We start from the raw sequence: 26,402 nt of genomic DNA, 5'->3' as shown, positions 1-26,402 counted from the left end.
GAATAGAAAATCAATATTAAGTATGTAGGGTGGAAGGACGCACACCGCTTAATTGTTTGTATGCGAGGAGTGAGTGGATGAACGGGCCATAACTAATTGCATGCCAGAAGGGGTTGCAGCCTTGGCTGTCTACATAAGCGAACTCAAACAGGTAACCTGCACCTCCACCTACAGCTGGCATAACAACTGAACACGAGCCGCAGAGCCAGATGAGATATTTTTATGAAATAAACCTTAACATTTGGTTACTTCACAGTTTGTTTTAACTGGGCTGTCGGTAGGAGTGAAAGACAGGAAGAGTGTGAGCGTGAGAGGGGAAAGAAAAAGAAAAGAAAAGAAAAAAAAGCAGGGTGAAAAGGAGGAAAAAATAGATTGAAAGTATAACAGAGGAAAATACTCTCGGCCCGGTACTTTTCTTTTTGTCTTTCCTCCCTTCTCCTGTCTTGTCTTCTGGCTCTTGTAGTTCCTCTGTGTTTCCCATCACTGCCTACTTCTTTGGGACGCAACACTGTCTTTTTCCTCTATCCACACGCTACCAGATTGAGACACACTCTACTGCTGACATTGTCTGACATTATTCCTCCGATACACCCTCCGGATTCTGTATTATGCGGTTACATGCAGAATGAGACATAGTGGATTATGTGTTTTTTCGATACCAGTGGCCCATGTTGGATCGTTTGCCAGCCTCTGTATCGTGTTGTTCTCTTTTCTCTCTGATGTTTGTATATTTTTATTAAAATGCTTAATAAAATCTAATTATTTACAACAACAACAAAAAAAGAAAGTATAAACAGTGGAAAATAAATCCTGGGAGAAGAGGAAAGTACAAAGAAGAGGAAACAAAAAAGGGAGGGAAGGGGCTTCAAAAGGAGCAAAGAAGGGGAAAAGTGAGGGGAAAAGTGAGGAGAGAAGAGGAGAATATAGAGAAAAAGAGAGGGGAGAAGAGGGGAAAAGAAGAGAGGAAAAGAAGAGAGGAGAGGAAAAGAAGAGAGGAGAACAAAAGGAGAGCAAAGCAGACGAGAGAAAAGAAAAGAGGAAAGAAGCAAGGAAGCAATTATTTATTATGTCATACTATGAGGGAGTGTGGCACTGCATGCCAAGCAGTCACTGGAGGGAGGCAGTCCGTGAAAGATAGACCCAGACCCCCTTGCACTGAAAAAAACAAACCTTTACATTGTAGTGATGACCTGATGAAGTTACTCCCTTAGCAAAACTAACAAGTCAACTAATCAAAAAAAGAATGTTTAACTGTTAAATCTGAGGTTAGGGAACCAATATAGCCCCCACACATACACTGTGTGGTCAAAAGCCTGGATTTCAGGCAGTGTTATGATCTGGAGTTGGTCAGGTTTAGGTTCAGCAACGTTATGTGACCAAAAAATGAGGTCAGCTGTCTACCTGAATATACTGAATGATCAGGTTTTTCCATCAATGCATTTTTTTCTTCCCTGATGGCAAATTGGGCTTTTTCCCAGATGACAATGTCAGGATTCATCGGGCTCAGATTGTGAAAGAGTGGTTCAGGGAGCATGAGACATCATTGCCACACATGGATTGGCCACCACAGAGTCCAGACCTTAACCCCATTGAGAATCTTTGGGATGTCCTGGAGGAGACTTTACGCAGAGGTCTGACTCTCCCATCATCACTACAAGACCTTGGTGAAAAATGAATGCAACTCTGGATGGAAATAAATGTTGCGACATTGTGTATGATTATCGAAACAATGCCACGGCGAATGTGTGCCGTAATCAAAGATGAAGGCGGTCCAACTAAATATTAGAGTGTGACTTTTTTGGCCAAGCAAAGTTCTCTCTGGTGATCTCTCTGGTATCAAGCTTCATGCCTACTGCAAATCAAAGAGGCTGATTTTCTAATGGAGTGAAGCCTGTTAAATCTGCATCGAGAATTTTCCTTTTTCTTAGTGAATGTGGTGAAAATTTGCGTAGGAAATGACAAAAACAGGAGTTTTCTTCTTGCATGTGATTGGATGATAGAAGTCAGTGAGCACACATTCCCTTTGCAAAGTGAACAGGCTTTGGTCCTTTAGTAAAACAGCCACAAAATGTTCACAATTATGGCACCCTTGATGAACATGCTATTAGCACACGTGCAAGAATATATATCATAAAGGCCAATGATATAAAACTGCAACTTCTGCTTAGCTGGAACTATGTGTAGAACCTGAGAACGGTCCGATGAGACCAAAAGGTAGCCGGCGAGACTTATTACAGAATACCTGGAAACCATCAAAGCTTGACTTCAGAAATCAGGCCGGGTAGGGGAAAACCCTTTATGCCTGGAGCAGAGAAATAAATCAAAGACATTCATGAGAACTTCAAATATCCAACTCTTCACAGAAGAGAAAATGAATCCTGGGAACACGGTGTATTTACCGGACTTTCGTGGAGTTGGAACGAGCCCTCTCTCGACCTTTTTTTTTAGCGAAGACTCCAAGATGGAAAAACACGGAAGCAATGATGGTCTGGCCACCCATGGAAAATTTGCTGCAATTTCTCATTTCTGAATCACAGTGTTGCTAATCGAGGTAAAAATAGATCTCTGCAACACTTTCTATTCATTATTTTACCAATACAATGAAGGCCATTCACTTATCTGGACTTTCATCTTGAATTGGATTAAGTAAAAAACACATCATATCCAAGCTATAGAGTTATAAACCAATTAGAGGTCTTTGTTTAAGTGCACTTAGATTTTAACAGGATTATGGTTCATGAGGTCAATTTGTACGGCCTACCTAACAGGACTCAGTTATGTATATTGAGGCCTCAAGGCTTAGGTTACCAACATATCAGCAAATGTTCCACTGAGAAGGTCCTCCAAGAATGGATGTACCCCATATACATCTGATTATGGTCCATCCATGTCAAAGTCACACCAACCAGACCATGATCTACTGATTCCTATGGGTCCAGTAGTCCCATAGTGGCAACTAGGTTACTTATTGTATTTAAAAAGCCAGAAGCAGGAGCCCCTCGGGGTTCGTTTCCCCCATCATGGCTTAGATGCTCAACATATCAGCAAATGATTCCCTGAGAAGGTCCTCCAGGAATGGATGTAACCCATATACATCTAATCATGGTCCATCCATGTCAAAGTCACACCAGCCAGACCATGATTTCCTAATTCCTATGGGTCCAGTAGTCACATAGTGGCAACCAGGTTCCTTATTGTATTTAAAAAGCAGGAAGCAAGAGCCCCTCTGGGCTCTCCCTCCCCCATTATGGCTTAGGTTGCCAACATATCGGCAAATAATCCCCTGAGAAGGTCCTGCAAGAATGGATGTACCCCATATACATCTAATCATGGTCCATCCATGTCAAAGTCACACCAGCCATACCATGATCTCCTAATTCCTATGGGTCCAGTAGCCACATAGTGGCAACCAGGTCCCTTATTGTATTTAAAAAGACAAAGGGCCTAATAAATTATGATTGGTAGTTATAGAGGAATGTGAATTGTCGCATGGCACACCTCATTGTGTCAAATTGCAATTCCCATAAACTAGACATAGCTTATTAGACCCAGAAACCATGATTTTCCCATCCTCCTCCTCCTCATCTCCACTGCACCAAATAATGATGAACTCAATTTCTGAATTATTGTGTATTTAGTGCAGGTCATGTGACGACTTTTTGAAGGTGACCTATATTGATGCTTTGGATTTCACTATATGCTCCATTTTATTTGTGACAGGTTAATTTTAACGAGGAGAGAGACAAACAGCATTCAAGCTTTGCATAGACATTTAAATGACAGCACGGGGGCAATGCGCCATATTTTATTACCGTTGTTCTCAGTCATGTAATTCAAGCTGCCCGAGCCTGCCAGGCCTTGTAAAGTTTGCAAAACGCCAATTATGCGAGCTAACGAGCAGCCACAGTACGGGACATGAATGCAGGGCTCGGCGTAACTGCCAAGAGTAGCCTGTCCCGGGGACAAACGTCGATCCGTTACCCTGCCAAGTGCCAGGGAATGTTAATGGAGGCAGCTATTCTCCTTCCCGGATCATAAACAGTGCTTAGAATAATGCGAAAGACACTGAGAACATCAGAACACAGACGGGATCAATCGATCAGTTTAAATACCAATAGCACGGGAAGTCGGAAATTCAGCCAAAATAGTTATTTTTAATACTGTTGGTTGGAGTGTAGAAGGCTTAGAACTAGGGATGCGCCGATACCAGTTTTTCGGTATTGAGTACGAGTACCGATATTTTTCTTTCGGTACTCGGCGAAACCGAATACCGATACCCAAAGTCCCACTAAGGAAGCCAGGCGGCGTGTAAAAACTCTCCACCTGGCTTCCTGATTAGCATGGAAGCAAGTGACGAGGAAGCATAGAGCCGGCTTTCTGACCCATCAGGAAGCCAGGCGCTGTGTAATGACTCGTTGCCCGGCCTCCTGATTGGTCGAAGCTGGGATTGGGAAGGTGACAAGAGAGCATGAAGCCGGCTTTCTGGCCAATCAGAAAGCTGGAGGTGGGTAATGACTCACCGTTCTGCTTCCTGATTGGCCGGCTTCCTGACCAATCAGGAGGCTAGGTGGAGAGTCAATAAACGCTGGCTGGCTTCCTGATGGAGCCGACTTTCTGGCCCATCAGGAAGCCAGGCGCTGTGTAATGAGTCGTTGCCCAGCTTCCTAATTGGTCGAAGCTGGGATTGGGAGGGTGACAAGGGAGCATGAAGCCGGCTTTCTAGCCAATCAGAAAGCTGGGGGGCGGGCAATGCGCCGTCGTTCTGTTTCCTGATTGGCTGGCTTCCCGACCAATCAGGAGGCTAGGTGGCGAGTCATTACACGCTGCCCGGCTAATCAGGAAGCCGGGCAGTGTGTAATGACTCACTGGTCGGCTTCCTGATACCGGAAGCTCAGGTATCGGGCTAGGCATCGGAGCTGGTACTCATCCAGATACTCGGCATCGGCACAGATACTAGTAGCAGTATCGGTGCATTCCTAGTTAGAACCTCTGTCAGCATTGCAGGTTGTGTCCCCATTAGAGAGGTTTCCGCTCACTTGCTGTCCTGCTGATATTTTGTCACACAAATGTAAATGGACTTTTTTAAAATAAGATTTTTTTTTTTTTTTTTACTTTTTATATAAAAAGTCCAGTTGAATTCTTACACCACTTTATAGTCCTGTACTCGACTACGTTCTAATCGGTGACTGATTTTGGATTAAAAAAAAAAAAACGATAAAAAACACTATTTTGCTCAGTGAAAATACTGCTTCCTGCCCTCCTCCTCCGGTGCTCTGTGCTGGCAGAGCTGAGTAGCAGGTCTGTCACAGATCTGTTACCGAGTGCTGATTACTGAGAGCACTGGGTCTAACTCTGGTACCCATTGGACTGCGCAGTCATTTTTAGACACCGTGCATAACTGCTGTAACACACCTGATTGGCTCCCAGTCCTGTCCATCACTCTCCCAGTCTGAGCTTTGCTATAAAGGAAATGCAAGAGACTGGCACCTTTCGATGGTCTAATGAACACAGAGCACTCATGTGTGTCTCTTATATCTAATGTTAGGTCTTTCAGCTGAGTTTTAAGCAGTAAAAAAAAAAACAAGCAGCTCACTGTACGGAATACAACCCCGAAAACTATAGTAATATCAGGCTGAATACAAAGTATAAGAATATTTTAAACAGTAGGGATGATATAACTTACAATTAATGATATTCAGTTCCGCGGATTGCTCCCGCACTAGCAAAATACAATGTTGGGTCAACTCGGCAATAAAATAACAGCTCGTTTCCTGGCAGATGGCAGAGTATTACCAGCTAAAAATCAGCTCATCAGCTCATCAGAACCTATTACGGATAACCAGTCGGTGCATTGTCGTTAATTTGCATCCTCCCAACTGATAACGCCGTTGGGTTTATTCAATAAAGAAGCACAAAGAGCACTAATGAAATGGAACGCCTGAGAGATCAGCTGTCAGTTTCCTGAAGTCAGATCGGTAGAAGGCGATTCCTAAATTGGTGATTGGTGCGGAAGGCTCCATTTTGAGCGTTACACGCTCTATTCATAATACATTTTCTGGCACAGGATGACGTTCTTTCATGCCTGAAGGCGAATGCGGCCATCTGATTCTAAGGGCCGGTAAGGTGCAATGTATTACATTTTCCGTGGAATGTTGTAGAATTGGGAGTACAAACTACATAATACTTTTTGTCACCTCCCATATCCCCTGACACCCCACCAGGGGCACCCCAAAGCTGGGTAACATGCTGCGGTGACGTCATCGCGCATGCACGGTCATCTTATTGACTCCTGCCGGCAGCCATCTTGGTGGTAGACGCTGACAAAGAGAGGAGGGGACGTTCCCCTCACCTCTCCTGACACTGTCGAGCTCTCGGGCTGCGACCGAGTGCCCAACTTTTCATAGGGGGTGACACCAAAATGACTGTCAAAATGACCCCCCGCGTGACGCCACTGCAACTCACCACCACCATCATCTTTCCCCTGAACTCCCGGATAAGCAAACATGGTCCTCATACAAGAGTCATGTGTATTCTTCTTGAATCTTGGTGAGCTTCGTGTATTTCTTCCAGATCTGTGCAGTAATCCAGTGTGAGACTTGGAGCTTCCTGTAATAAAGACCACTCACTGCTGCTTTCTCTTCTTGTACAGGGTAACTGGTCTCGTCTCTGCCCCCTCCTGTAATAAAGACCAGTCACTGCTGCTCTCTCTTCTTGTGCATGGTGACTGGTCTTGTCTCTGCCCCCTTTTGTAATAAAGACCGGTCACTGCTGCTCTCTCCTTGTGCAGGGTGACTGGTCTTGTCTCAGCCACCTTCTGTAATAAAGACCGCTCACTGCTGTTCTCTTCTTGTGCAGGGTGACTGGTCTTGTTTCTGCCTCCCTTTTAGCCATACAGGTGTGATGGTCAGACATCCAAAACACGTTTGGGCTATATGATATATTTTTAGTGATTTCATTTTCCAGCCTCTCCCAAAAAAAAAAAAATCAAGACAATAATTGGCGTCCTGGCCTTTTAAACGTACAACTACCTCTCTGGCAAGTACACAACTTACGTCAGATGTTACCAATAAAATCACGAGTGTTCGGCGGTTCCTTATCGTGTTAATTCCGCCAACAGCAGCAAGCGTTTACTAAGAACAGACGGCTATAGCGAATGCGGCAGAAGGCCCTGAATGTAATAACGTGTGAATGATGGCAGCTGGGTGCAGCACACTTACCAAGTAAGTGACAATCTTGCCGTCCATTACAGTAAAAGATCCGTTCAACAACAGAACGAGAGAGAGAGAGATTCACGCACGCAACTGCATAAAAGCTGCGAGCCTCAAACAAAATTATATTTCTCTGCAGAACTATTTGAAAGGGTCGATGAATAAAGGTCGTAATTTGGGCTATTACATTAATAGCTCCATTCCCCCAAAGGGGGGGCACAGGTTATAGATAAAATATATGTGGCACAGACATAACGAGGAATTAATCTACACACGTGATCTCTACGGTTCGCAAAATAATTAAAGCTAAATTCTATTTAATTAGGAAAATGCAATGTAATTAAATCTGAACTTTAAGATAATTGTGTTTTAAAAATGGTTGAAAGAAAAAAAAAAACGAGCTGGCCGGATAATGTAATTATCACAAATGATAAACAAATCACAACAAAAGTGGACAGATGTAAATTAGATTATATGCTAATATTGCCGAGGTCAACTCAGCCAGGAAGTGGTAGGCCACGTAACATGACAGAGCGGGGTCATCGCATGCTGAAGCGCACAGTGCGCAGAAGTCGCCAACTGTCTGCAGAGTCAATAGCTACAGACCTCCAAACTTCGTGTGGCCTTCAGATTGGCACAACAACAGTGCGTAGAGAGCTTCAGGAATGGGTTTCCATGGCCGAGCAGCTGCATCCAAGCCTTACATCACCAAGTGCAATGCAAAGCGTGGGATGCCGTGGTGTAAAGCACGCCGCCACTGGACTCTAGAGAAGTGGAGACGTGTTCTCTGGAGTGACCAATCACGCTTCTCTGTCTGGCAATCCGATGGACGTGTCTGGGTTTGGCGGTTGCCAGGAGAACGGTACTTGCCTGACTGCATTGTGCCAAGTGTAACGTTTGGTGGAGGGGCGATTATGGGGGCGGGGGTGTTTTTCAGGGGTTGGGCTTGGCCCCTTAGTTCTAGTGAAGGGACATCTTAAGGCATCAGCACACCAAGACATTTTGGACAGTTTCATGCTCCTAACTTTGTGGGAACAGTTTGGGGATGGCCCCTTCCTGTTCCAACATGACTGCACACCAGTGCACAAAGCAAAGTCCATAAAGACATGGATGGGGAATTTGGGGTGGAGGAACGTGACTGGCCGCACAGAGTCCTGACCTCACCCGATAGAACACCTCTGGGATGAATTAGAGCGGAGACTGCAAGCCCGGCCTTCTCCTCCAACATCAGTACCTGACCTCACAAATGGTCCAACATTCCCATAGACACACTCCTAAACCTTGTGGATGCCTTTCCAGAAGAGTTGAAGCTGTTATAGCGGCAAAGGGCGGAGCCAACTCAATGCTGAACCCTACGGACTAAGACTGGGATGCCAGTAAAGTTCATGTGCCTGTAAAGGCCGGTGTCCCAATACTTTTGGCAATATAGTGTATATATATCATATTGATATTATTCAGCATAAACATTATAATTACTATCATGGTTAAGATACTGAAATGTTTTATCCCTGCACAGCATTTCACATTTCATAGATACATTCCACAAATACTCTACTTTCATAGTAGGGTGCACTTGTTAAGACAGAGAGAAAGTTTGCTGGTTGAATTTCCTTGCAGATGGTTGAGGGTTATGTCAGTTCATGGTGGCAAGGTGCTTGGGATGAAGTTTTATTCAAGATATGAGGAATTTGGATGGAAAACAGCCAAGGACAGAGATAAATAAACAGACAACCAACCTATGTGTCCCATTTGGTTCTATGGTAAAATTAGCTATGTAAGGGTCTTGCATGTCCCTGTTATTTGAGCATAGACTGTTGCTTGTTCCCAGCCTTCTAAAAATTGGATTTTTGTACTCAAAGTAAAATCCTTTTCTCTGCGTTCACTGAAGGATCACTGGTCTAGATCTTCAGATAATCTCTATGTCCTTCAATCAACATAAGAGAAATGAAGATTCTGCCTGATCCGATCCTTTGCTATTCTACTTTACATTATTCTATAATTATATCCTGAAATTTGGCCTGTGTAAGGGTGACATAGCCTTTCTACACCCTGAACACAGTGGTAGGGTTGTCACCCTTGGCGCTTGGTCCCATGGTGGAATAGAAGAAGACGACGTCCCACTGTTACAAGCACAGACACGTCCGGCACCTTTAACGTCCTCCTCTGGACCACCCACCAATGCCTTGAGCTGTTTTGCTGACCGAGGCAGCTGATGATCCACCCTCCGGGATCCGTAGGCGGTCAGAACTGTGTCTGGAGGCGTGCTTTCAGGGCGCCGAGACCTGCCACAGTTACTGCCCCACCGACATGAACATCAAACTCCTACAGAATAATGTGACGGTGCAAAAATGAAATCAATGTCTTACCTGTTCTGGGTTCCACCGTGCTGTTCATCTTCTCATCCATGAATATGAATCTGCCGCCACCAAAATCTTGGGAGTAGTCAGACAGGTAGAGTAAGGAGGTGTAGTCAAAGGAGCCGTATGTGATCTGCAGAGAGAGGAGTATAAGCTGAATCATCAAATTCAAGCTAAAGAACAAATGGAGTCAAGTTCTGCAAGATACGAGTTCATCATTACCAGCACCCCCCCTTCTTGTCAGAGGACCTTCAGGTACACACGGATGTCTTGGAGCACACTGTAAACAATTTATTGCTGATCTCCAGGCACAGAAACATTTGTTTAAATGTATTCCTCAATAGCCGCAAATGATATAGATCCATTTTGTGTACATCAAATGCCTTTATTTATAGACCCGGTTATTACCTTGTAAAAGTAGCAGCAATGTCATCAATGTGCTGTACATTGCCTGTGCAGAGAGCAGAGCTGTGGGAGGGACCCCACAGGCCCCACTCACTACAGGATGCATGCAGAAACTACACAGGGGGCGGAGACAAGACTAGTCACCCTATACAAGGAGAGAGAACAGCAGTGACCGGTCTTTACTATACAGGTGAAACTCGAATAATTAGAATATCGTGCAAAAGTAATTGCAGTAAGTGCTGCAAAAGGGGCCCAAACCAAGTACTGAGTACATATGCATGCTTGTACTTTTCAGAGGTCCGATATTGTTCTATGTACAATCCTTGTTTTATTGATTGCATGTAATAATCTACTTTTTTGAGGTTGTGGATTTGGGGTTCTTGGGGTTTTCATGAGCTGTAAGCCATAATCATCACAATGATGACAAATCACGGCTTGAACTATCTTGCTTTGCATGTAATGAGTCTCTCTCATGTATCAGTTTCACCTTTTAAGTTGCATTAGTGAAATAAATGAACTTTGCACGATATTCTAATTATTCGAATTTCACCTGTAGATGGGGTGGAGACAAGACCAGTACCCTGTACAAGGAGAGAGAGCAGCAGTGACCGGTCTTTATTACAGGAGGGGCGGAGACAAGACCAGTCACCCTGCACAAGAAGAAAAAGCAGCAGTGACCGCTCTTTATCACAGGAGGGTGTGGAGACAAGACCAGCAGTGACCAGTCTTTATTACAGGAGGGGGCGGAGACAAGACCAGTCACCCTGCACAAGGAGAGAGCAGCAGTGACCGGTCTTTATTACAGGAAGTCTCACACTGGATTACTGCACAGATCTAGAAGAAATACGCAAAGCTCACCAAGATTCAGGAAGAATACACATGGCTCTTGTATTTAGATAATATACGCTTAACCTGGAGTTCAGCTTTAACAGCTTCCTATTATGACAAGGTAACAAAAACAAGTTATCTCCAAGAAGCTCCACACACCATGCAAGACACAAGCACTTCAGCCAACGTAGGAACCTTCTATCTAGCGGGTAACCGCAGCAATCAATGGCTAATTAGTTTCCCTGACTGCTAACGATGCATTCAGTGTGAATTATGGATGTTTGTAATGGAGACGAAAAGAAGAGACTCTACTTCATTATACATTATACTACTACATTATAAAGGAAAACGAGCAACAGGGAAATATTTGGTGATATTTCTGACAATGTTGTCCTGCAGAAATGCAAGCTGTGATCTGATTGGGTGTTAAAATGCCAAAAGGCTGAATTATGGAACGTGTAACAAATGTGACACGAATACTATTACTAACCCCGGTATTACCAATATAAAGCTGAACTCTGGAGAAATTATTTAAAAAAATACCCTTGCAGTGAGGCTCAAGGATTAAGGCCTTATTCACACTGTCGGCCGGTACAGCTCCATGCTAATGACTGTCAGAAATGTTTCCCTTGCTGAACTCAGGTGACAGGTTCATAAGATGGTCTACCAAAGTCAAGTGGGTCTATATCCGACACCAAAATGCATTGACAATTTCAGTGTCGGAGGGTTATAATTTGACCCAGCGATGTCTCCGCAGAGATACAATCTGTACAGCCATTTGACTGATGTACTGACAATAAGGGGTCTCAATCTGCAGCGGTGGACATGTAGCGTTCATATATAATTGTGTCTGCCCTCGCCTCCATCCCGGCTCTAAGGTCAGCCGCCATCGATCTTACAATCTTATGGTTCGTCAAACAGTGATTGCTGTGACAACTATTAGCTTTTCATTAGTGGCAGCTTTAAAAACAGCTCATTTTCTTTCAAGTGGGCAGCAACCTCATTGCTGGAGAGCGCGCCATCATAACAAAAGACATTTTAGAGGAGAACGTGATGAGGGATCGACCGTGATACCAGCGGGAGAAGCTGCAATGGAGGCAACATGAACGAATGATCAAATAGTTATAATCCTGGGAGAAGCTTTGCGTATGCTTTCTAGTGGATATTATTATTAGGAAACTCCAGTTTAAAGAGGGGTAGAGAGAACAAAGTCCCTCCAGCAGAGCAGAGTATTTCAGGAGAGGAGAGTTATAGAGGAAGGAGCAGAGTCCTCCAGCAGAGGAGAGTTATAGAGGAGAGTTATAGAAGAAGGAGCAGAGTCCTCCAGCAGAGCAGAGTATTTCAGGAGAGGAGAGTTATATAGGAGGAAGAAGCAGAGTCATCCAGCAGGGCAGAGTATTTCAGGAGAGGAGAATTATATAAAGAAGCAGAGTCCTCCAGCAGGGCAGAGTATTTCAGGAGAGGAGAGGTATAGAGGAAGGAGCAGAGTCCTCCAGCAGAGCAGAGTATTTGAGGAGAGGAGAGTTATAGAAGAAGGAGCAGAGACCTCCAGCAGAGCAGAGTATTTCAGGGGAGGAGAATTATATAAAGAAGCAGAGTCATCCAGCAGGGCAGAGTATTTCAGGAGAGGAGAGTTATAGAGGAAGGGGCAGAGTCCTCCAGCAGAGCAGAGTATTATAGGAGAGTTATAGAGGAAGGAGCATAGACCTCCAGCAGAGCAGAGTATTTAAGGAGAGGAGAGTTATAGAGGAAGGAGCAGAGTCCTCCAGCAGAGCAGAGTATTTCAGGAGAGGAGAGTTATATGGAGGAAGGAGCAGAGTCTTCCAGCAGAGCATGGAGGAAGGAGCAGAGTCTTCCAGCAGAGCAGAGTATTATAGGAGAGGAGAGTTATAGAGGAAGGAGCAGAGTCCTCCAGCAGAGCAGAGTATTTCAGGAGAGGAGAGTTATATGGAGGAAGGAGCAGAGTCTTCCAGCAGAGCAGAGTATTATAGGAGAGGAGAGTTATAGAAGAAGGAGCAGAGTCCTCCAGCAGAGTATTTCAGGAGATTTAGGTAGAGGAAGAGCACATGTTGTCACACCATACATGCACGGTGATGTGCAGAAAAGCTCAATCGACATGGCGTGAACAAGCCCTCTGAGAAAAGAGCCTCCGCCATTACAAAGTAGGCGCTATGTTTCTTCCGTCTCCCTGATACAAGTGTCAAATGGAGACATTTTGTGGTCAAAAGAGCAAAAATAATGGAGTACTGTGTAATATCTTGAAGGGATAACTGGATGGAACCCAAATCAAGCTTTCAGAGGTGCGGGCCCTTTGGTTAGGGGTCTTGAACCCGTAGGCGCCGAAGTCACCCACACGACTCAACCTGAAGGGCTATCATGTCACTTTGACATTACTGAAAGTTGTGTGGTCACAGAACATGCGAGCAATGTTCCAATGCCTTTTATATCGCTCTAGCATGAGATGAAGTGGATCCCGGAGTCAGGGAAATTGCAGCTTAACTAGATCCTTGGCTAATCATGAATCACGCTCTCCGATGAGATAACTGCTCATTTCAGACGTTCTCGCTGCAGTCCCCCGAGGACACATGCCTGCTTCTAGGACAGCAGGTCATCTAGGCTGGTGACAGGAAAGGCGAACGTCCTTCACACCTTCTCTTCTCTCTGCTGCCACCAAATGCCACTTGTCAAGCAGAGTGACAGCTGGACAGAGCAGTTCAGTACACGCACGCACCTCTTCCTCAAGACAAGATAGAGTGACAGTGCACAGGAATTGTTTTATTGACCCGTCCTAACCTTTTCTATCCAAGAGTCAGAAAGAGGCTCCGCATCTGTAGGGAAGGATTGGAGTTGTTGCTTTTATGACGCGGGAAATTATACAGTTTATTGGACTGCTGCAACCAAGCAGCTAAATATGCATAAAGACCACATATATAGAAACTATTTAGCTACAACATAACTGTAACGGAAGCGCAGTCTTTTGATTGTCCCATTCAAAGCACATTAGTCTGAGCGTGTCACTGCCCCACCTCCTGCCCTTTGGACTGCTATTGGGCAATACAACATGGGTGATACCCACTCTATTTAACCTTTGTTAAAGCGGACCTTTAGGCCTCATTCACATGAGAATCGGCCGGCACGTACAGCTCCGTGCTGCGTGCACGGCCGTATCGGGCAGCTCCCGGGAAGGACAGGGGCTGCGTGTGATTAGTACGCAGCCCCTGTCCTTCTCTATGGGAGTAAGCAGCCGTGCGCCGCCCTACGCTCACCCGCCCTGCTCGTCCGTACTCGTATGCTGACCTGATGGATCCTGTCTGTGTCCAAGTGGGACACCCACACCCGTAGGGACCTGCACTTGGGGTGAGCATAGGGTGGCGCACGGCACTGCAGCAATGATGTGCTCCTTGTGCTGCGTTTCCCTCCTTCATTCTGAGCTCCACTGCAATGGGACTGCAAGTGGCTGATACCAAGCTGAAGTCAGGTACTTACACTGCAGGTTTAAATAAAATGCATTCAATAAATAAAGTTGTGCCTTTTATATCTGCCTGGTGTTCTCTCCTCCTGTCCTTGTTCGCACGTGAGCTCTGCAGCACAGCACCTTTTGCTGCTGCTCCTTCACCCTGTTTGAGCTCTGCTGTACAGGGACTGCGAGAGGCGGATACCAAGTTGAATTCAGTTACTTACACTGCTTGTTAAAAAATGATGATGATGTATTATTGATTACGGGTCAGCATTAATTTCAGTCTTTTATATCTGCCTAGAGTTTGGCTTTAATTTGCAGCTTACTTGTTGAAATTCAATTAAAGGAGAACTATGGGGTTTAGTCTTTTCCCCATAGTTCTCCCTAGGGTAACGGGAGGACACAAACTAGCGTCCTCCCGTCACCCTAGGCTCAGTATACCCCGAGCTGTAGCTCGCGGTATACTGAGACGCTGCATCGGAAGGGGTTCCGGTCAATTATGCCGGGATCCGCCCAGCTGCGTGACTGACAGCTGGCTCTGCCTATCTAGAGGCAGAGCCAGCTGTACCCGCCCCCGTCCTTTCCGCCAGTCAGCGCTGGCAGATCGAAGCGGGGAGGGGGAAATCCAGCCCCTCCCCTGTCACGGCAGAGAGCCGTGACAGGATCGAGAGGTGAGCGAAAGCCGGTATGTGTTCGCTCACCTCCCGATCTACTGAGCCGACATGAGACAGTCTCATTGTCACAGGTCGGCTAGAACTATGAGGTGAGTGAAAAGCACCCGCCTCATAGTTCTCCTTTAAAACAGAAAAAAAAACACCTTTTAAAAGGAGGAGATAAATAAGCTGAACATTTCTAATATGTTTGCTTTTGCTGTGGGCCGTAAAATATTTTGACATAACAATATCCCCAGGTTAAGGGGAATAAATGGAATACGGAGAATAAACAGATTATGGCAATTCAGCACCATCTCTGCATACTGACAATGATCTGATATACAAAGGGGGGATCCACTGACCCCCATACACCCCCATCTGCCTTGTAGCTCCTTGCTTCCCTGCAGCCGGGGGGAATAGCCCACACTCCCAGGTATCGAGGAGCATGTGGCCTACTTCTCTGTGCCATTGCCAAAGCCTAGCAGCCAGTCACTAGGCTCAAGTGTGCTAGTTACTGGTCTGTGATCTTTCTCAGGCCCGTTATTTATTAATGGAATTGACTTTTGTAGCTTTAGGAGCTGTATTATGAATGGAGAGAAAAGATGACACAGAGCAGATCTGGAGGATATGGGAAAGGATGACCTACTGATAACAATGGAATGGGTTTATTGTATGTCTCCTTTGCTTACATAACACATATATTACAAAAAGGCAAGTCTGCCCTTTTCTACCGTTTAAAAACTAACATGGTAACTGAAATACCTTTTTAGCTTTAAATTCTGGCATAAGTATACATTGTCCTCATACAAGAGTCATGTGTGTTTCTCCTGAATCTTGGTGAGCTTTGTGTATTTCTTCCAGATCTGTGCAGTAATCCAGTGTGAGACTTGGAGCTTCCTGTAATAAAGGCCGATCACTTCTGCTCTCTGCTTGTGCAGGGTGACTGGTCTTGTCTCCGCCCCCTACTATAATAAAAACCGTTCACTGCTGCTCCCTCTCCTCATGCAGGATAACTGGTCTTGTCCCCACCCCCTCCTGTAATAATGACCGCTCACTGCTGCTCTCTCCTTGGGCAGGGTGACTGATCTTGTCTCCGCCTCCTCCCGTTATAAAGACCGGTCACTTCTGCTCTCTGCTTGTGCAGGGTGACTGGTCTTGTCTCCACCCCCTCCTGTAATAAAGACCGGTCACTGCTGCTCTCTCCTTGGGCAGGGTGACTGATCTTGTCTCTGCCCCCTCCTGTAGTTTTCTGCAGGCAGCCTGTAGTAAATGGAGCCTGCCAGGTCCCTCCCACAGCTCTGCTCTCTGCTCAGGCTATGTTCAGCACAGTGGTGATGTCACTGCTACATTTACAAAGCTAATATTTGAGTTTGTAAATTCATTTATATCCTCTGTGGCTATTGTGGAATATATTTAAGAGAAAGATTTTCGGCTTGTTCTCAATTGCTTGAGCAGACACATAAAAACGTCCATACTTTTGCCACTGACTGTGAAGAGACAGCTGCAATATATGGTTACTACGTGCGGTGAAGCCTGTGGGTCAGGTAACACTTCACTTTTCCTGCGGATTTTGCATCTGCGTGCCAACAATCCCAGACTGTGCCAGGCTTATGTCCAGCGACATGCTATGATTCTTGGCCCTGGGCAATGCCAAGTTCTGTAATTATCAGACCTGATCAAACAGACCAAAGTTCAGACAAGACGGATGTAGCAGCCGAGAGGTTTCTTAGTGGCGGCCAACCAGCATAACGGACAGAATATTTAAAGTATGGCCGCAAGTATTATGCTGACAATCCCTTAAAGCTGAACGTCAGGCAGATATAAAATGATTTCTATCGTTCATTGACTGTTGTACACGGCGCCATCCAGGATTGTCACCGCGAGCACCACTATTTTCACTTGGACCGGAAGCGATGTAAGGAGTACAGGGGGACCTACTGTTTTCTGGAATAGGCTATATAAATAGGGATATAAAAGAGACAAAAATAAAGCGGCTCTGTATTCATTAAAATGCAGAGTACCTGAATTTGACTTGGGAATTAACCGCTTGCAGTCCCTGTGCAACGGAGCTCAGACTGGGGAAGGGAAAAGATGCACCAGGAGCAAATCATTGCTGCAGTGAATCATTGAGCAGGAGCAAGCTCATATTAGGAGAGAGCCGAGTGACAGAGAGATAAGCTCATCAGTCTGCTGCTTCTCTTTTCACTATCCAGTCACAAGATCTGCAAGTGCTGCCGGTAGATCAACCAATGATCTATCTTTTGCATGCAAGGCAAATCTGCGGCTTCTAAAGCGAGCAAGATCATTTCTTGTATTACAAGAGGCAAAAAAAAAGACATCATCTGCCCTCTACCATTTATTAGTAAGACTTCTTCTGCAATATGCAGTTCAAATTTGCACTCCAGTTAACAGAAAGGATGTTGTAGACATGGAGAGAATACAGAAAAGGGCAACTAAATTAATAGGAGTCAGCCATGAGCAAAGATTAACTCAAATTAATTTATTCTCCCTTGAGAACAGGAGGTTAAGTGGGAACGTGATCACCTTGTATGAATACAAAATTATTCCATTTAGCAAACCTGGTACAAAGTTGCAAGGAGAACACACAAAAGGAGCACCGCTCCTCCATGGCTCAGGAAAAGAATGAGACGGGTGCTTGCCGCTGGCACGTCCTCGTTCCATTAGGAGCCCATACAAACAGAAGAAAAGCCGGCCGCACACCGGATTCCACCGGAATAGTTTGTTGAAGCTTGTACCACATCCCTGGTGGTCCGCCCAAGGTGCACCCCCTGGTATAAAGTTGATCATTTTAAAGCGTACGTTTATTGTACTTATATTTTTCCTTCCCTGGTCCTCCCCCCTCATCAACATTCTAATAATGTTGATAAATAAAACCATTCCGTAATAATTAGATACTAGGGATGCACCGATACTAGTATTGGTGCCGATACCGAGTATTTGGGCAAGTACTCGTGTTTTCCCAAATGCTCGGATACCTTTCCTGATACTGGCAGTGCCATAGGGGAACATGGAGCCGGCTTCCTGGGCAATTCCTGATTGGCCTGAAAGACGGCTCCATGCTAATTGGCTGGAAAGCCGGCTTCCCGGTCAATTTGCATCGAGCCGGCTGAACAGCTGGCTCCTTGCTGATTGGCTTGGAAGCTGGCTTTCCAGCCAATCAGCGGGAGCTGGCTTCCCTGTCAATCAGAAACTCAAGAGGCGGGTCATTACTCGCTGCCCGGCTTCCTAACTGGCCACGAAGCCGGCTCGATCCTGATTGGCTATGAAACCGATTTACCAGCCAATCACAATTGAGCTGGCAAAACAACATGGAGACGGCTTTCCGGGCAATCATATCATTACATGCCGCCCGGCAACCAGATTGCCCAGGAACCGGATCCATGCCAGCGGAAGCATCGGAATCGGTACTCTACATCGGCAAGTACCAAAAGCAAAGTATCGGTATTCGTACTCGAGACCGAAAACCGGTATTGTTGCATCCCTATTAGATACCTTATTTTATGTCATCAGTAGGTCTCTGTTCTTCTCTAGCAATGTAGATCACTGATGGTGGGAGGGGCTGGCAGGGGGGTTGTATATAGCTTCCTGAGACATCACAGCACCCTGCCTCAGTATTTCTGCTCTCAGCCTTGATTCAAGCAGTGGGCTGGCTCTTGGGAGGAGTTATGCGAATGCCAAAATGCCTTGATGGGTGGATCGTTAGTTGACGAGTTTCCCAACTGTGCACACTGGCAGGCTAACCAGGAACAAAAACAAACCGTTACACTATTCAGATTTGCATTTGGTGCAGACACACACGCCCGTCGTTTTGGATCTTTGGGGTATACTAGAAAACAGAAAGGGGTATTGCTGAGCGAGCCGTTTAATGAGATCCTCGTCTTTCCAGACAACTCGTATTAACAATAGGAAAACATTTGTAACGTTCTGCATTTCCGAGGTCTCCAGCGGCCAGACGGATACACAAAGAGGTTTAAAAACGTAAACGGGTTGATTGTAAGCCGCGAGTGTTTATTTACAGAGCAGCGAGCAGAAAAGACCCCTCGGGGCGGCGCGGCTCACGATGATCCCCCTCCAGGGACTTCTCTGCGGTTATTATGGATGCAGATTCAGACTTGATATTTATTCAGTCTTGCAAAATCCGCAGGCACCGCTCTGGGAAGCGGGGAGGCTGCTGACAGCCAGCGATTATTTATTGCTGTGAGTATATAAGCGCACGCACTCTCCAACTTACAGCGAATCCCCTTTGTGCTCCCGCATACATCTCCTGGACCGACGAACCAAATTTATAGGGGAACGATGAAACCTGACGCGCACACATGCATGGGGTCACTGCGGTCCGCCGCCGGGACACCTTACACCGGCGCCCACAACTTCCCCACAAGGTCAACGCTGCCGCCCCTCTGCGCTCTGCCGCCCCGAGGCCGGGCCTCGGTGGCCTTGTGGGAAATCCAGGCCTGGGTACTGTCAGATCAATCGGCAGCTTTTTCTTGTTTTCTTGTGACAAATGACGTAAAGCAAATGTGAACTAGTGTAGGTATTCTAGAATTGTTTTACAATGAACCACTGCCGTCAGAAATAAAAGTTTTGCGCAATTCCAGTCTGAGCTCTGTTGTGCAGGGGCTGTGCGAGTCTGATAGCAGGTAAAATGTAGGTACTTACACGGCTTGCATTTATAAAAATACATTTAGTGATGTATGAGTGAATACAGGGCTGCATTCACTTCAGTATTTAATAACTGCCTGGAGTTCAGCGTATGTTAAGTTCCTGATATCTCTCACGATACGTTTTATCCCTCAGTCCTCTCAACTGCATGCTGCTGGTAATCCTATTGGTGATAACTGAAGATCTATATAGAGGAATCCGGACCTCCTTCCTCCTGCTGGTAATCCTATTGGTGGTAATAAAGATCTATATAGAGGAATCAGGACTTCCTTCCTCCTGCTGGGGATCACCTAGTGATAACTAAAAATCCACCTCTAGTGATATATTTGTTATTTGTGACTGAATAAGAGAATGAGACTGCTCTGTTCTAAGAAGGCTCTAATGTGCTTCATACCTAAGGAAGAAAGCCAAAAGTGGCCTGAAGTCTTGCACTTTCAACCTAATTATTTGGCACGTAAACTCGCAATGCCCTGCTATCATTGATGACTTTTATACACTGAGTGGCCAGATTATTATGACCACCCCATCAGTACTTCGTTGGGCCATGAGATAACTCCACGAGATGACTTCGTTGGGCCGCCTCGTGACTCTGCGAGATGTTGAAAGGTGATGCGAGGAATCTGACACTGCACTGTTGCCCTTCTGTTGTCTTGTACCAGTCTTGCCACTCTACGTTCTGCCCTAACATTGACTAGTCGCTGACGGCCACAATTCGCACGTTCAGACCCAGATTTTCGGCTAACAGTCCGGTCTTTAAACACTTTTACAATGAGCCCCTCTTGAACATTTAACGAATTCTGCTGTTTTGCTGATACTCGCTCCATGGCTCGCGCCAACAATCATCCCGCGTTCAAAGGCTGTTAAATCGCGTTGTTTCCCCGTATCTTCAGAAACAAATCACTTCTCCTGTCGTGGTAAACAACCTGCTTCCCTATTTATAATGGTCTGGCCCTCTAGCAACTTCAGCGCCAAATTATAGCTAATTTGCCTACAAACGTCAGGTGGTCATAATAATCTGGCCACTAAGTGTAGTACAATAGTCCTGAATAGGTGTCAGAGAGGCGTTTTGGAATACCAATAATCTGTGGTGCAATAAAGCAGAATATCAAACCAATTTCTAAGGCTCAATGGCCCTGGTGTGGCTGTTGTTGTCATAGAGGATTACCCTACCTGGGGTTAGGGATGCACGATACCAATACTAGTATCGGAGCCGATACCGAGCATTAGGGCGAGTACGAGTACTCGCCCAAATGTCCGATGCCACTTGGTGACGAAAGAGCATGGAGCCGGCTACCCGGCCAATCAGGAAGTTGGGCAGCATGTAATGACTCGCTGCCTAGCTTCCTGATTGGACAGGAAGCTGGCCAATCAGGAAGCTGGACGGCGAGTCATTACCAGCCCCCCGGCTTCCTGACTGGCCAGAAACCGGGCTCCATACTTCCTCATCACCTGGTGACGAGGGGGCATTGAGACGGATTCCCTGCTAACCAGGAAGCCAGGTGGCGAATCACCTAGCTTACTTAATGAGACTTCCGGTATTGGTATTCGTATCGGCGAGTACCGAAAGCAAATATATTTAGGTTGGACTTGATGGACTAATGTCTTTATTCAACCTCAAATACTATGTAACTATGTAATATCGGTACTCGCACTCGATACCGAAGATCCGGTATCGGTGCATCCCTACCCTGGGGTACTTAGAGTGAGAATCCAGAAAAGAGAAAGATAGAATGAACAGCACCAAACCACAAATGAATACAGGAAAATTTAATGATTCATGAAAAAAAATTAAGTATCCAACACATTTCGGGGGTCTGAACACCTGAAAAGGAAGCAAATTGAATTTGTGTGGACTTTGCGTGCGCAATACAATATCTGAAATTGATCCGGCAGATTCAATAAAGTTTCCTTGGTCTCATATATGTTGCTTGGCTCTCTCTCTCTCTCTCTTTTTTTAATACGGTACAATAGTCTGTAACAGCACAGCATCAGGCATCTAGGAATAGATATGATAATACAGGTCAAGCTTCATCTCGGTCTCTCCACCACCTCCGCACTATCCTAACCAGCACGAGTCAACAGTTTAACCTTTCCATGTCTGCCGCTTCTCTGGATACATGTCTCATTGTCACTCTACAGGCTGCAGTGACAATAGGGATTAACGGCCTGGAGCTGATTACACAGGCCATCGTGGCAAATGGAGCAGGGCAAGGAAGTCTCCTCTGCCCTCTATTACCTTCTGTATCTCAGTTGGGCCTAATGTAGAGAAATTCCAATTAATTCCCCCCCAGGAGCTTTGAAGCAGCCGAGAGGTTGATGGAACAAGAATTGTGGCAACAAAACAGAAAATCGCTAGTCCCGCAGGATTTACGCCGTCATTCTTGCAGAAAACAGATCAGAGTTATCTGCCGAGTTACTTGATCCACGGCAATTAGAATGTATTAAGCAGCAATTTTCAATTATATGTAACTTAGGCTTTGTTCAAAATCGTAATGATTCAAGTGAATCTTATACAAATCTTTGTCATCCTTATCCCCCCTTTCTGAAAAGCTTTTAGAGTAATTAAAACGATAGCATTTTTTAAATAAAGAACTAACTTTGATCAGCTCCCCGCTTGCCAAGCCTTAAAGGAGAACTATGAGGTGAGTGATTTCCATTCATCCTCAGTGTTAGAGCCGACGTATGACAGTTTCATTGTCACACGTCAGCTCAATAGATCGGGAAGGTAGAGAACACATACCGTCGTTTGCGGTATACTGAGCCTAGGGTGACGGGAGGACGCTAGTTTGTGTCCTCCTGTTACCCTAAGGAGAACTATGGGGAAAAACACTTACCTCATAGTTCTCTTTCAAAGGGAACTTTACAAATATCTAACAACAAAGACACCTTCAGAAATGTTTAGTAATGACAATCTACAAAAAGATACTTATACATAATTGCCGGCTTTTTTTGCATACCTTATTTCTCTTTCCTTCTCTAGTCTTCTCACAGTGGCCATTTTAACTAAGGGCAGATTACTAGATCTCCCCTTACTTCCTGGAACTCTGGCACATGTGACTAGGACATGTGACCATACACATCATCTCAGGGAAACAAAATGCCTTTCCCTGAGATCTCATGAGATTACAGACGAGATTCCCCATCAATGCTCTACAGATGAATTCTTGCCAGGATGCAATGCTTGGGCATGATTACATCATTTGTGCCAAAGTAGGCCAGAGTGTATATTTATTATGCATCTGATTAAGATTGCCGCGCAGCTACATTGATTTGAATAGGGTGATATCCACGCGGCAATCGCACAAAAAAGGTACAAGTACCTTTTTTTTGCGATACACGACCCGCGGCTGTTTTATCCACAATCGTGTTCGAAAGCACGGGCGGAATAGCGGCAGGAAAACGCGCGATCCGCTCGGCGCGACTGGGGTGCCATTAGAAAATAATGGCACCCACAGCGCGATCGGTTCACACCTTGGCGACTCCTGACGGCACGGCAATCCGCATGGAATCGTGCACGATTGCCGTCCGGTGAGGTGTGGCCTGGGTGTGAATGGAGCCCGAGACCCTATTCACACTGAGCTATTTGTAGCGCAATTTCAGCTCAAAAATCGCTCAATGTAGCTCGTCCAATGCATTTCAATGGAGCTGCTCACATCTCAAAGCTCAATGTCGCCTGTAGCTGAAGCTTGTCGCTCGAACATGACCTATTTTTCCCAGCTGATTTTGTGTGATTTGGCCCCAATAGGCTCTGATAGACTACCAAAAGAAGCGCTACGTAGTGTGACAACATGTGCACTGTAGCTCAATGTCGCTCAGCTCAAATCAGCTCTGAAAAAGCGTTTTTTTTAATGTAGCTCAGTGTGAATGGGGTCTTAATTACTTTCACATTACTTTTCTGAAAGGGGGATTAGAATGACAAAGATTTGCCCAATTTGGGATGAAAGGTCTGCTTTGATACAGAAGGCATTTTGTAGCATTGTGTTATTGAAGTAGATTTAAACCCAATCAGTAAGACCTCATAAAAGCTTTTAACATGTTAACGTCATTTTAAAAAGTTGTTTTGAAATCTGCAGCTTTCATTGAAGTAATCCCTGGTGATCCTGCCGCCCGATATCAGGAAACGCTATTTGCAGGTACTTCCTGAAATGGGGTGACAACTGTCTCCCAATTGGCCTCCAGCATTTTCACACTGTCACATGCCTCCACGGTGGAGCCCAGCATACCCTGTTAGTTGCCGGATCTCCATGTGAAAATAAAAGGGTATAAAGTATAAAAACGAATGCAGCCACCACATCTATGATTAGTAAGCTGTCTCCCAAATGGCCTCCAGCATTTTCGCACTGTCACATGCCTCCCTGGTGGAGCCCAAGATACCCTTGAACAGGAAGTGTGTTACTTGCCGGATCTCCAGGTAAAAATAAAAAGGGAAAAAAACATGAAAACTAATGCAGTCACCACATTTAAGGACTTGTAAGCTGTAAGCAAGGCAGGGGGGTGTTGGGTGGGGGCTCTGTTACTGGCCCCTGGAAGCGATCTGGTGGGTGAAAATTACTTACAAGCATCAGTGTTGTTAAGCTAGAATGTGTTTAATTAGACCAAGTGTGCGGTGCTTCTTGTTCATTAACTGTTTGCAAACAATAGAAATAAATGGTTCTTTATACTAACAGCGGTGTTTGAAAGAGTTCCCAATACCCAGAATCCGTCTCAGAAGCGGAAGTGTACAGTTTTGCCTGCCGATTGTGCTTTCTATGGTGTCCTAAACACATTTCTAAATGCCTTTATGCCACTCTTTGAGCACATAGAAAACACTTGATGAATGGCTAAAAAAGGGTTTTGGGGGTCTTACAAGCCAATGTGGAAGTGGCCTAATCTAGACACTTAAAGGAGAACTATGGGGTCAGTGTTTTTCCCCATAGTTCTCCTAAGGGTCACGGGAGGACACAAACTAGCGTCCTCCCGTGACCCAAAGCTCAGTATACTCCGAGCTACAGCTCGCGGTATACTGAGACCGCCGTAGCTGGGACGGATCCCGGCATTACTGTCGAGATCCACCCAGCTACGTGATTGACAGCTGGCTCTGCCTATTTAGAGGCGGAGCCAGCTGTACCAGCCCCCTCCCCGGTCCGTTCCGCCAGTCAGCGCTGGAGGATCGGAGCGGGGGAATACCTGCAGTTAGCCGTGAGTGACATTCATGGCTCTCTGCAGGGACATGATCATGAAGTGAGCGAGCGACGTTATGTGTTCGCTCATTTCCCGATCTATTGAGCTATTGAGTTTCATTGTCACAGGTCGGCTAGAACTATGAGGCTGAGTGAAAATCACTCACCTCATAGTTCTCCTTTAAGCTTCTTACCTTATCGATATGAGGATGCCAGTATTCATCATGTGCAGTTTTGGCCTCTGAGTTGTTCATTCTGGAGAAGAAGGTGGGTTTGGTCAGGTGCAGAGAGTGGGCATCGAGATCGAACGTCCTCGCTATTTCCTGCTGAATTCTTAGCCTCACGTCACTGTGGCAAAAAACGAATATATGATCATTCTGATCTATTTACACTTATGCCTTTTAACAAGTGTGGTTTTTAATGCACATTAATGCATGTGTCATTGTTTTTAAAGCCCAACTGCCTCTTCTCCCCTTCCCTCTGGCTGTCTAAGGTCCACTGATGTCATCATGTCCTATTCAGTTCCACTGACCTGCATTAGATGCAAGGACGCCAAGGAACAGTCCAATATCAGGAGCAGAGGGGGAGAGAGGTAAGCGCTGACCTCCCGCGGGAGTCAGGATCAGGTGAGTAAAACAGCTTTATTTGGGTCCCCTGGACAAAATGAGCACTTAACCGTTGCAGTGCGGGGGTGTGCCCCACTGCAAGGGTAAGTGTTTTCTTTGCCCAAGGTTCTTCTTTAGGTTTAAATTGGCTAAGAACATTTCAAATGCTTAAAATCAAAAGGTGTGCAAAGTCTTACAGTCGGTTTTCTTTAGAAACCAGCCACAAGCCTGAGTACAAAAGCCTGTCCCATGCCAGCATACTGCAGAGAAGAACCCTTGATCTCTGTGGGGAAGCAGTGGTCTCCCTGCGGAGATCCTGACATGCCTCCTGCTCAGTTAGAGCCAGAGATCTGTAATCAGACATTCACTGGTCTCTCTCCCCGCTTCCCACCAACATGCGATGCCGTCCAGGGTCCGCAGGTGGTGAAGCGGAGCACGAGAAGCAAGGCAGGAGGGTGTCAGTCGGGGGGGCTCCGTTTACCGGGCCCCTGGAAGCAATCTGGCAGGTGAAAAATGATCAGTCGGCTTTACACAGGTAAACAGACTCCCGGTGGTGATAGAGTCTGTTTACAGAGGCTCATATGCCTTACGGCGCTGGCAGTGAAAGGGTTAAAAAGGCATTTAAAAAAACCATGGCTGATGTTTTGCACACTGCTCTATCAGCGCAACAACCTTTCACCCTTTCAATAAATTCAAGACACAGCTTCCTTTAATGAGCATCAGGCACAACAGTCTACTTTCTCTTCTTTCAGACTGATCGGGCCAATTACAGCTGATTGTGTTCCACTTGGTGTGGATGATCACACAATATCTTAGTAGATAATCAACTTTAATTAAACAGGAACTGAGCTTATAAGTGGTTTAGTCACTTGCAGAGTAATTACACAGCGATAGCCTCTCTGCTGCCAGGGAAATGGTACGGGAGCCTGTGGGAGTAGGTCAATATACAACTTCTGCATTTATTAATCCTGTCTGCGGAAAGGCGAGGAGCAGGGGCTTAACTACAGATCATGGGACCCCTTAGCAAAACTTCTATATGCCCCCCCC

General features: G+C 45.6%; 1 protein-coding gene across 1 annotated transcript in view; it reads right to left on the bottom strand.

Annotated features, from left to right (window-relative positions):
• Window positions 1-26,402, bottom strand: part of OGFOD3 (2-oxoglutarate and iron dependent oxygenase domain containing 3) — a 67,207-nt gene that overhangs the window by 13,080 nt on the left and 27,725 nt on the right. Inside the window, exons 7-8 of the mRNA XM_018566985.1 lie at window positions 24,945-25,098; window positions 9,575-9,698 (exon numbers count right to left, since the gene is read on the bottom strand). Coding sequence (XP_018422487.1) covers window positions 9,575-9,698; window positions 24,945-25,098 — 278 coding nt within the window. The remainder of the gene's footprint in view (window positions 1-9,574; window positions 9,699-24,944; window positions 25,099-26,402) is intronic.

The sequence above is a fragment of the Nanorana parkeri genome, unplaced genomic scaffold, assembly GCF_000935625.1.
Source record: "Nanorana parkeri isolate BGI_ZX_2015 unplaced genomic scaffold, ASM93562v1 scaffold994, whole genome shotgun sequence".
In the NCBI taxonomy this organism is placed as follows: domain Eukaryota; kingdom Metazoa; phylum Chordata; class Amphibia; order Anura; family Dicroglossidae; genus Nanorana; species Nanorana parkeri.
Note: the sequence above shows the minus strand (reverse complement) of the source record. Positions and strands in the feature narration are given on the sequence as shown.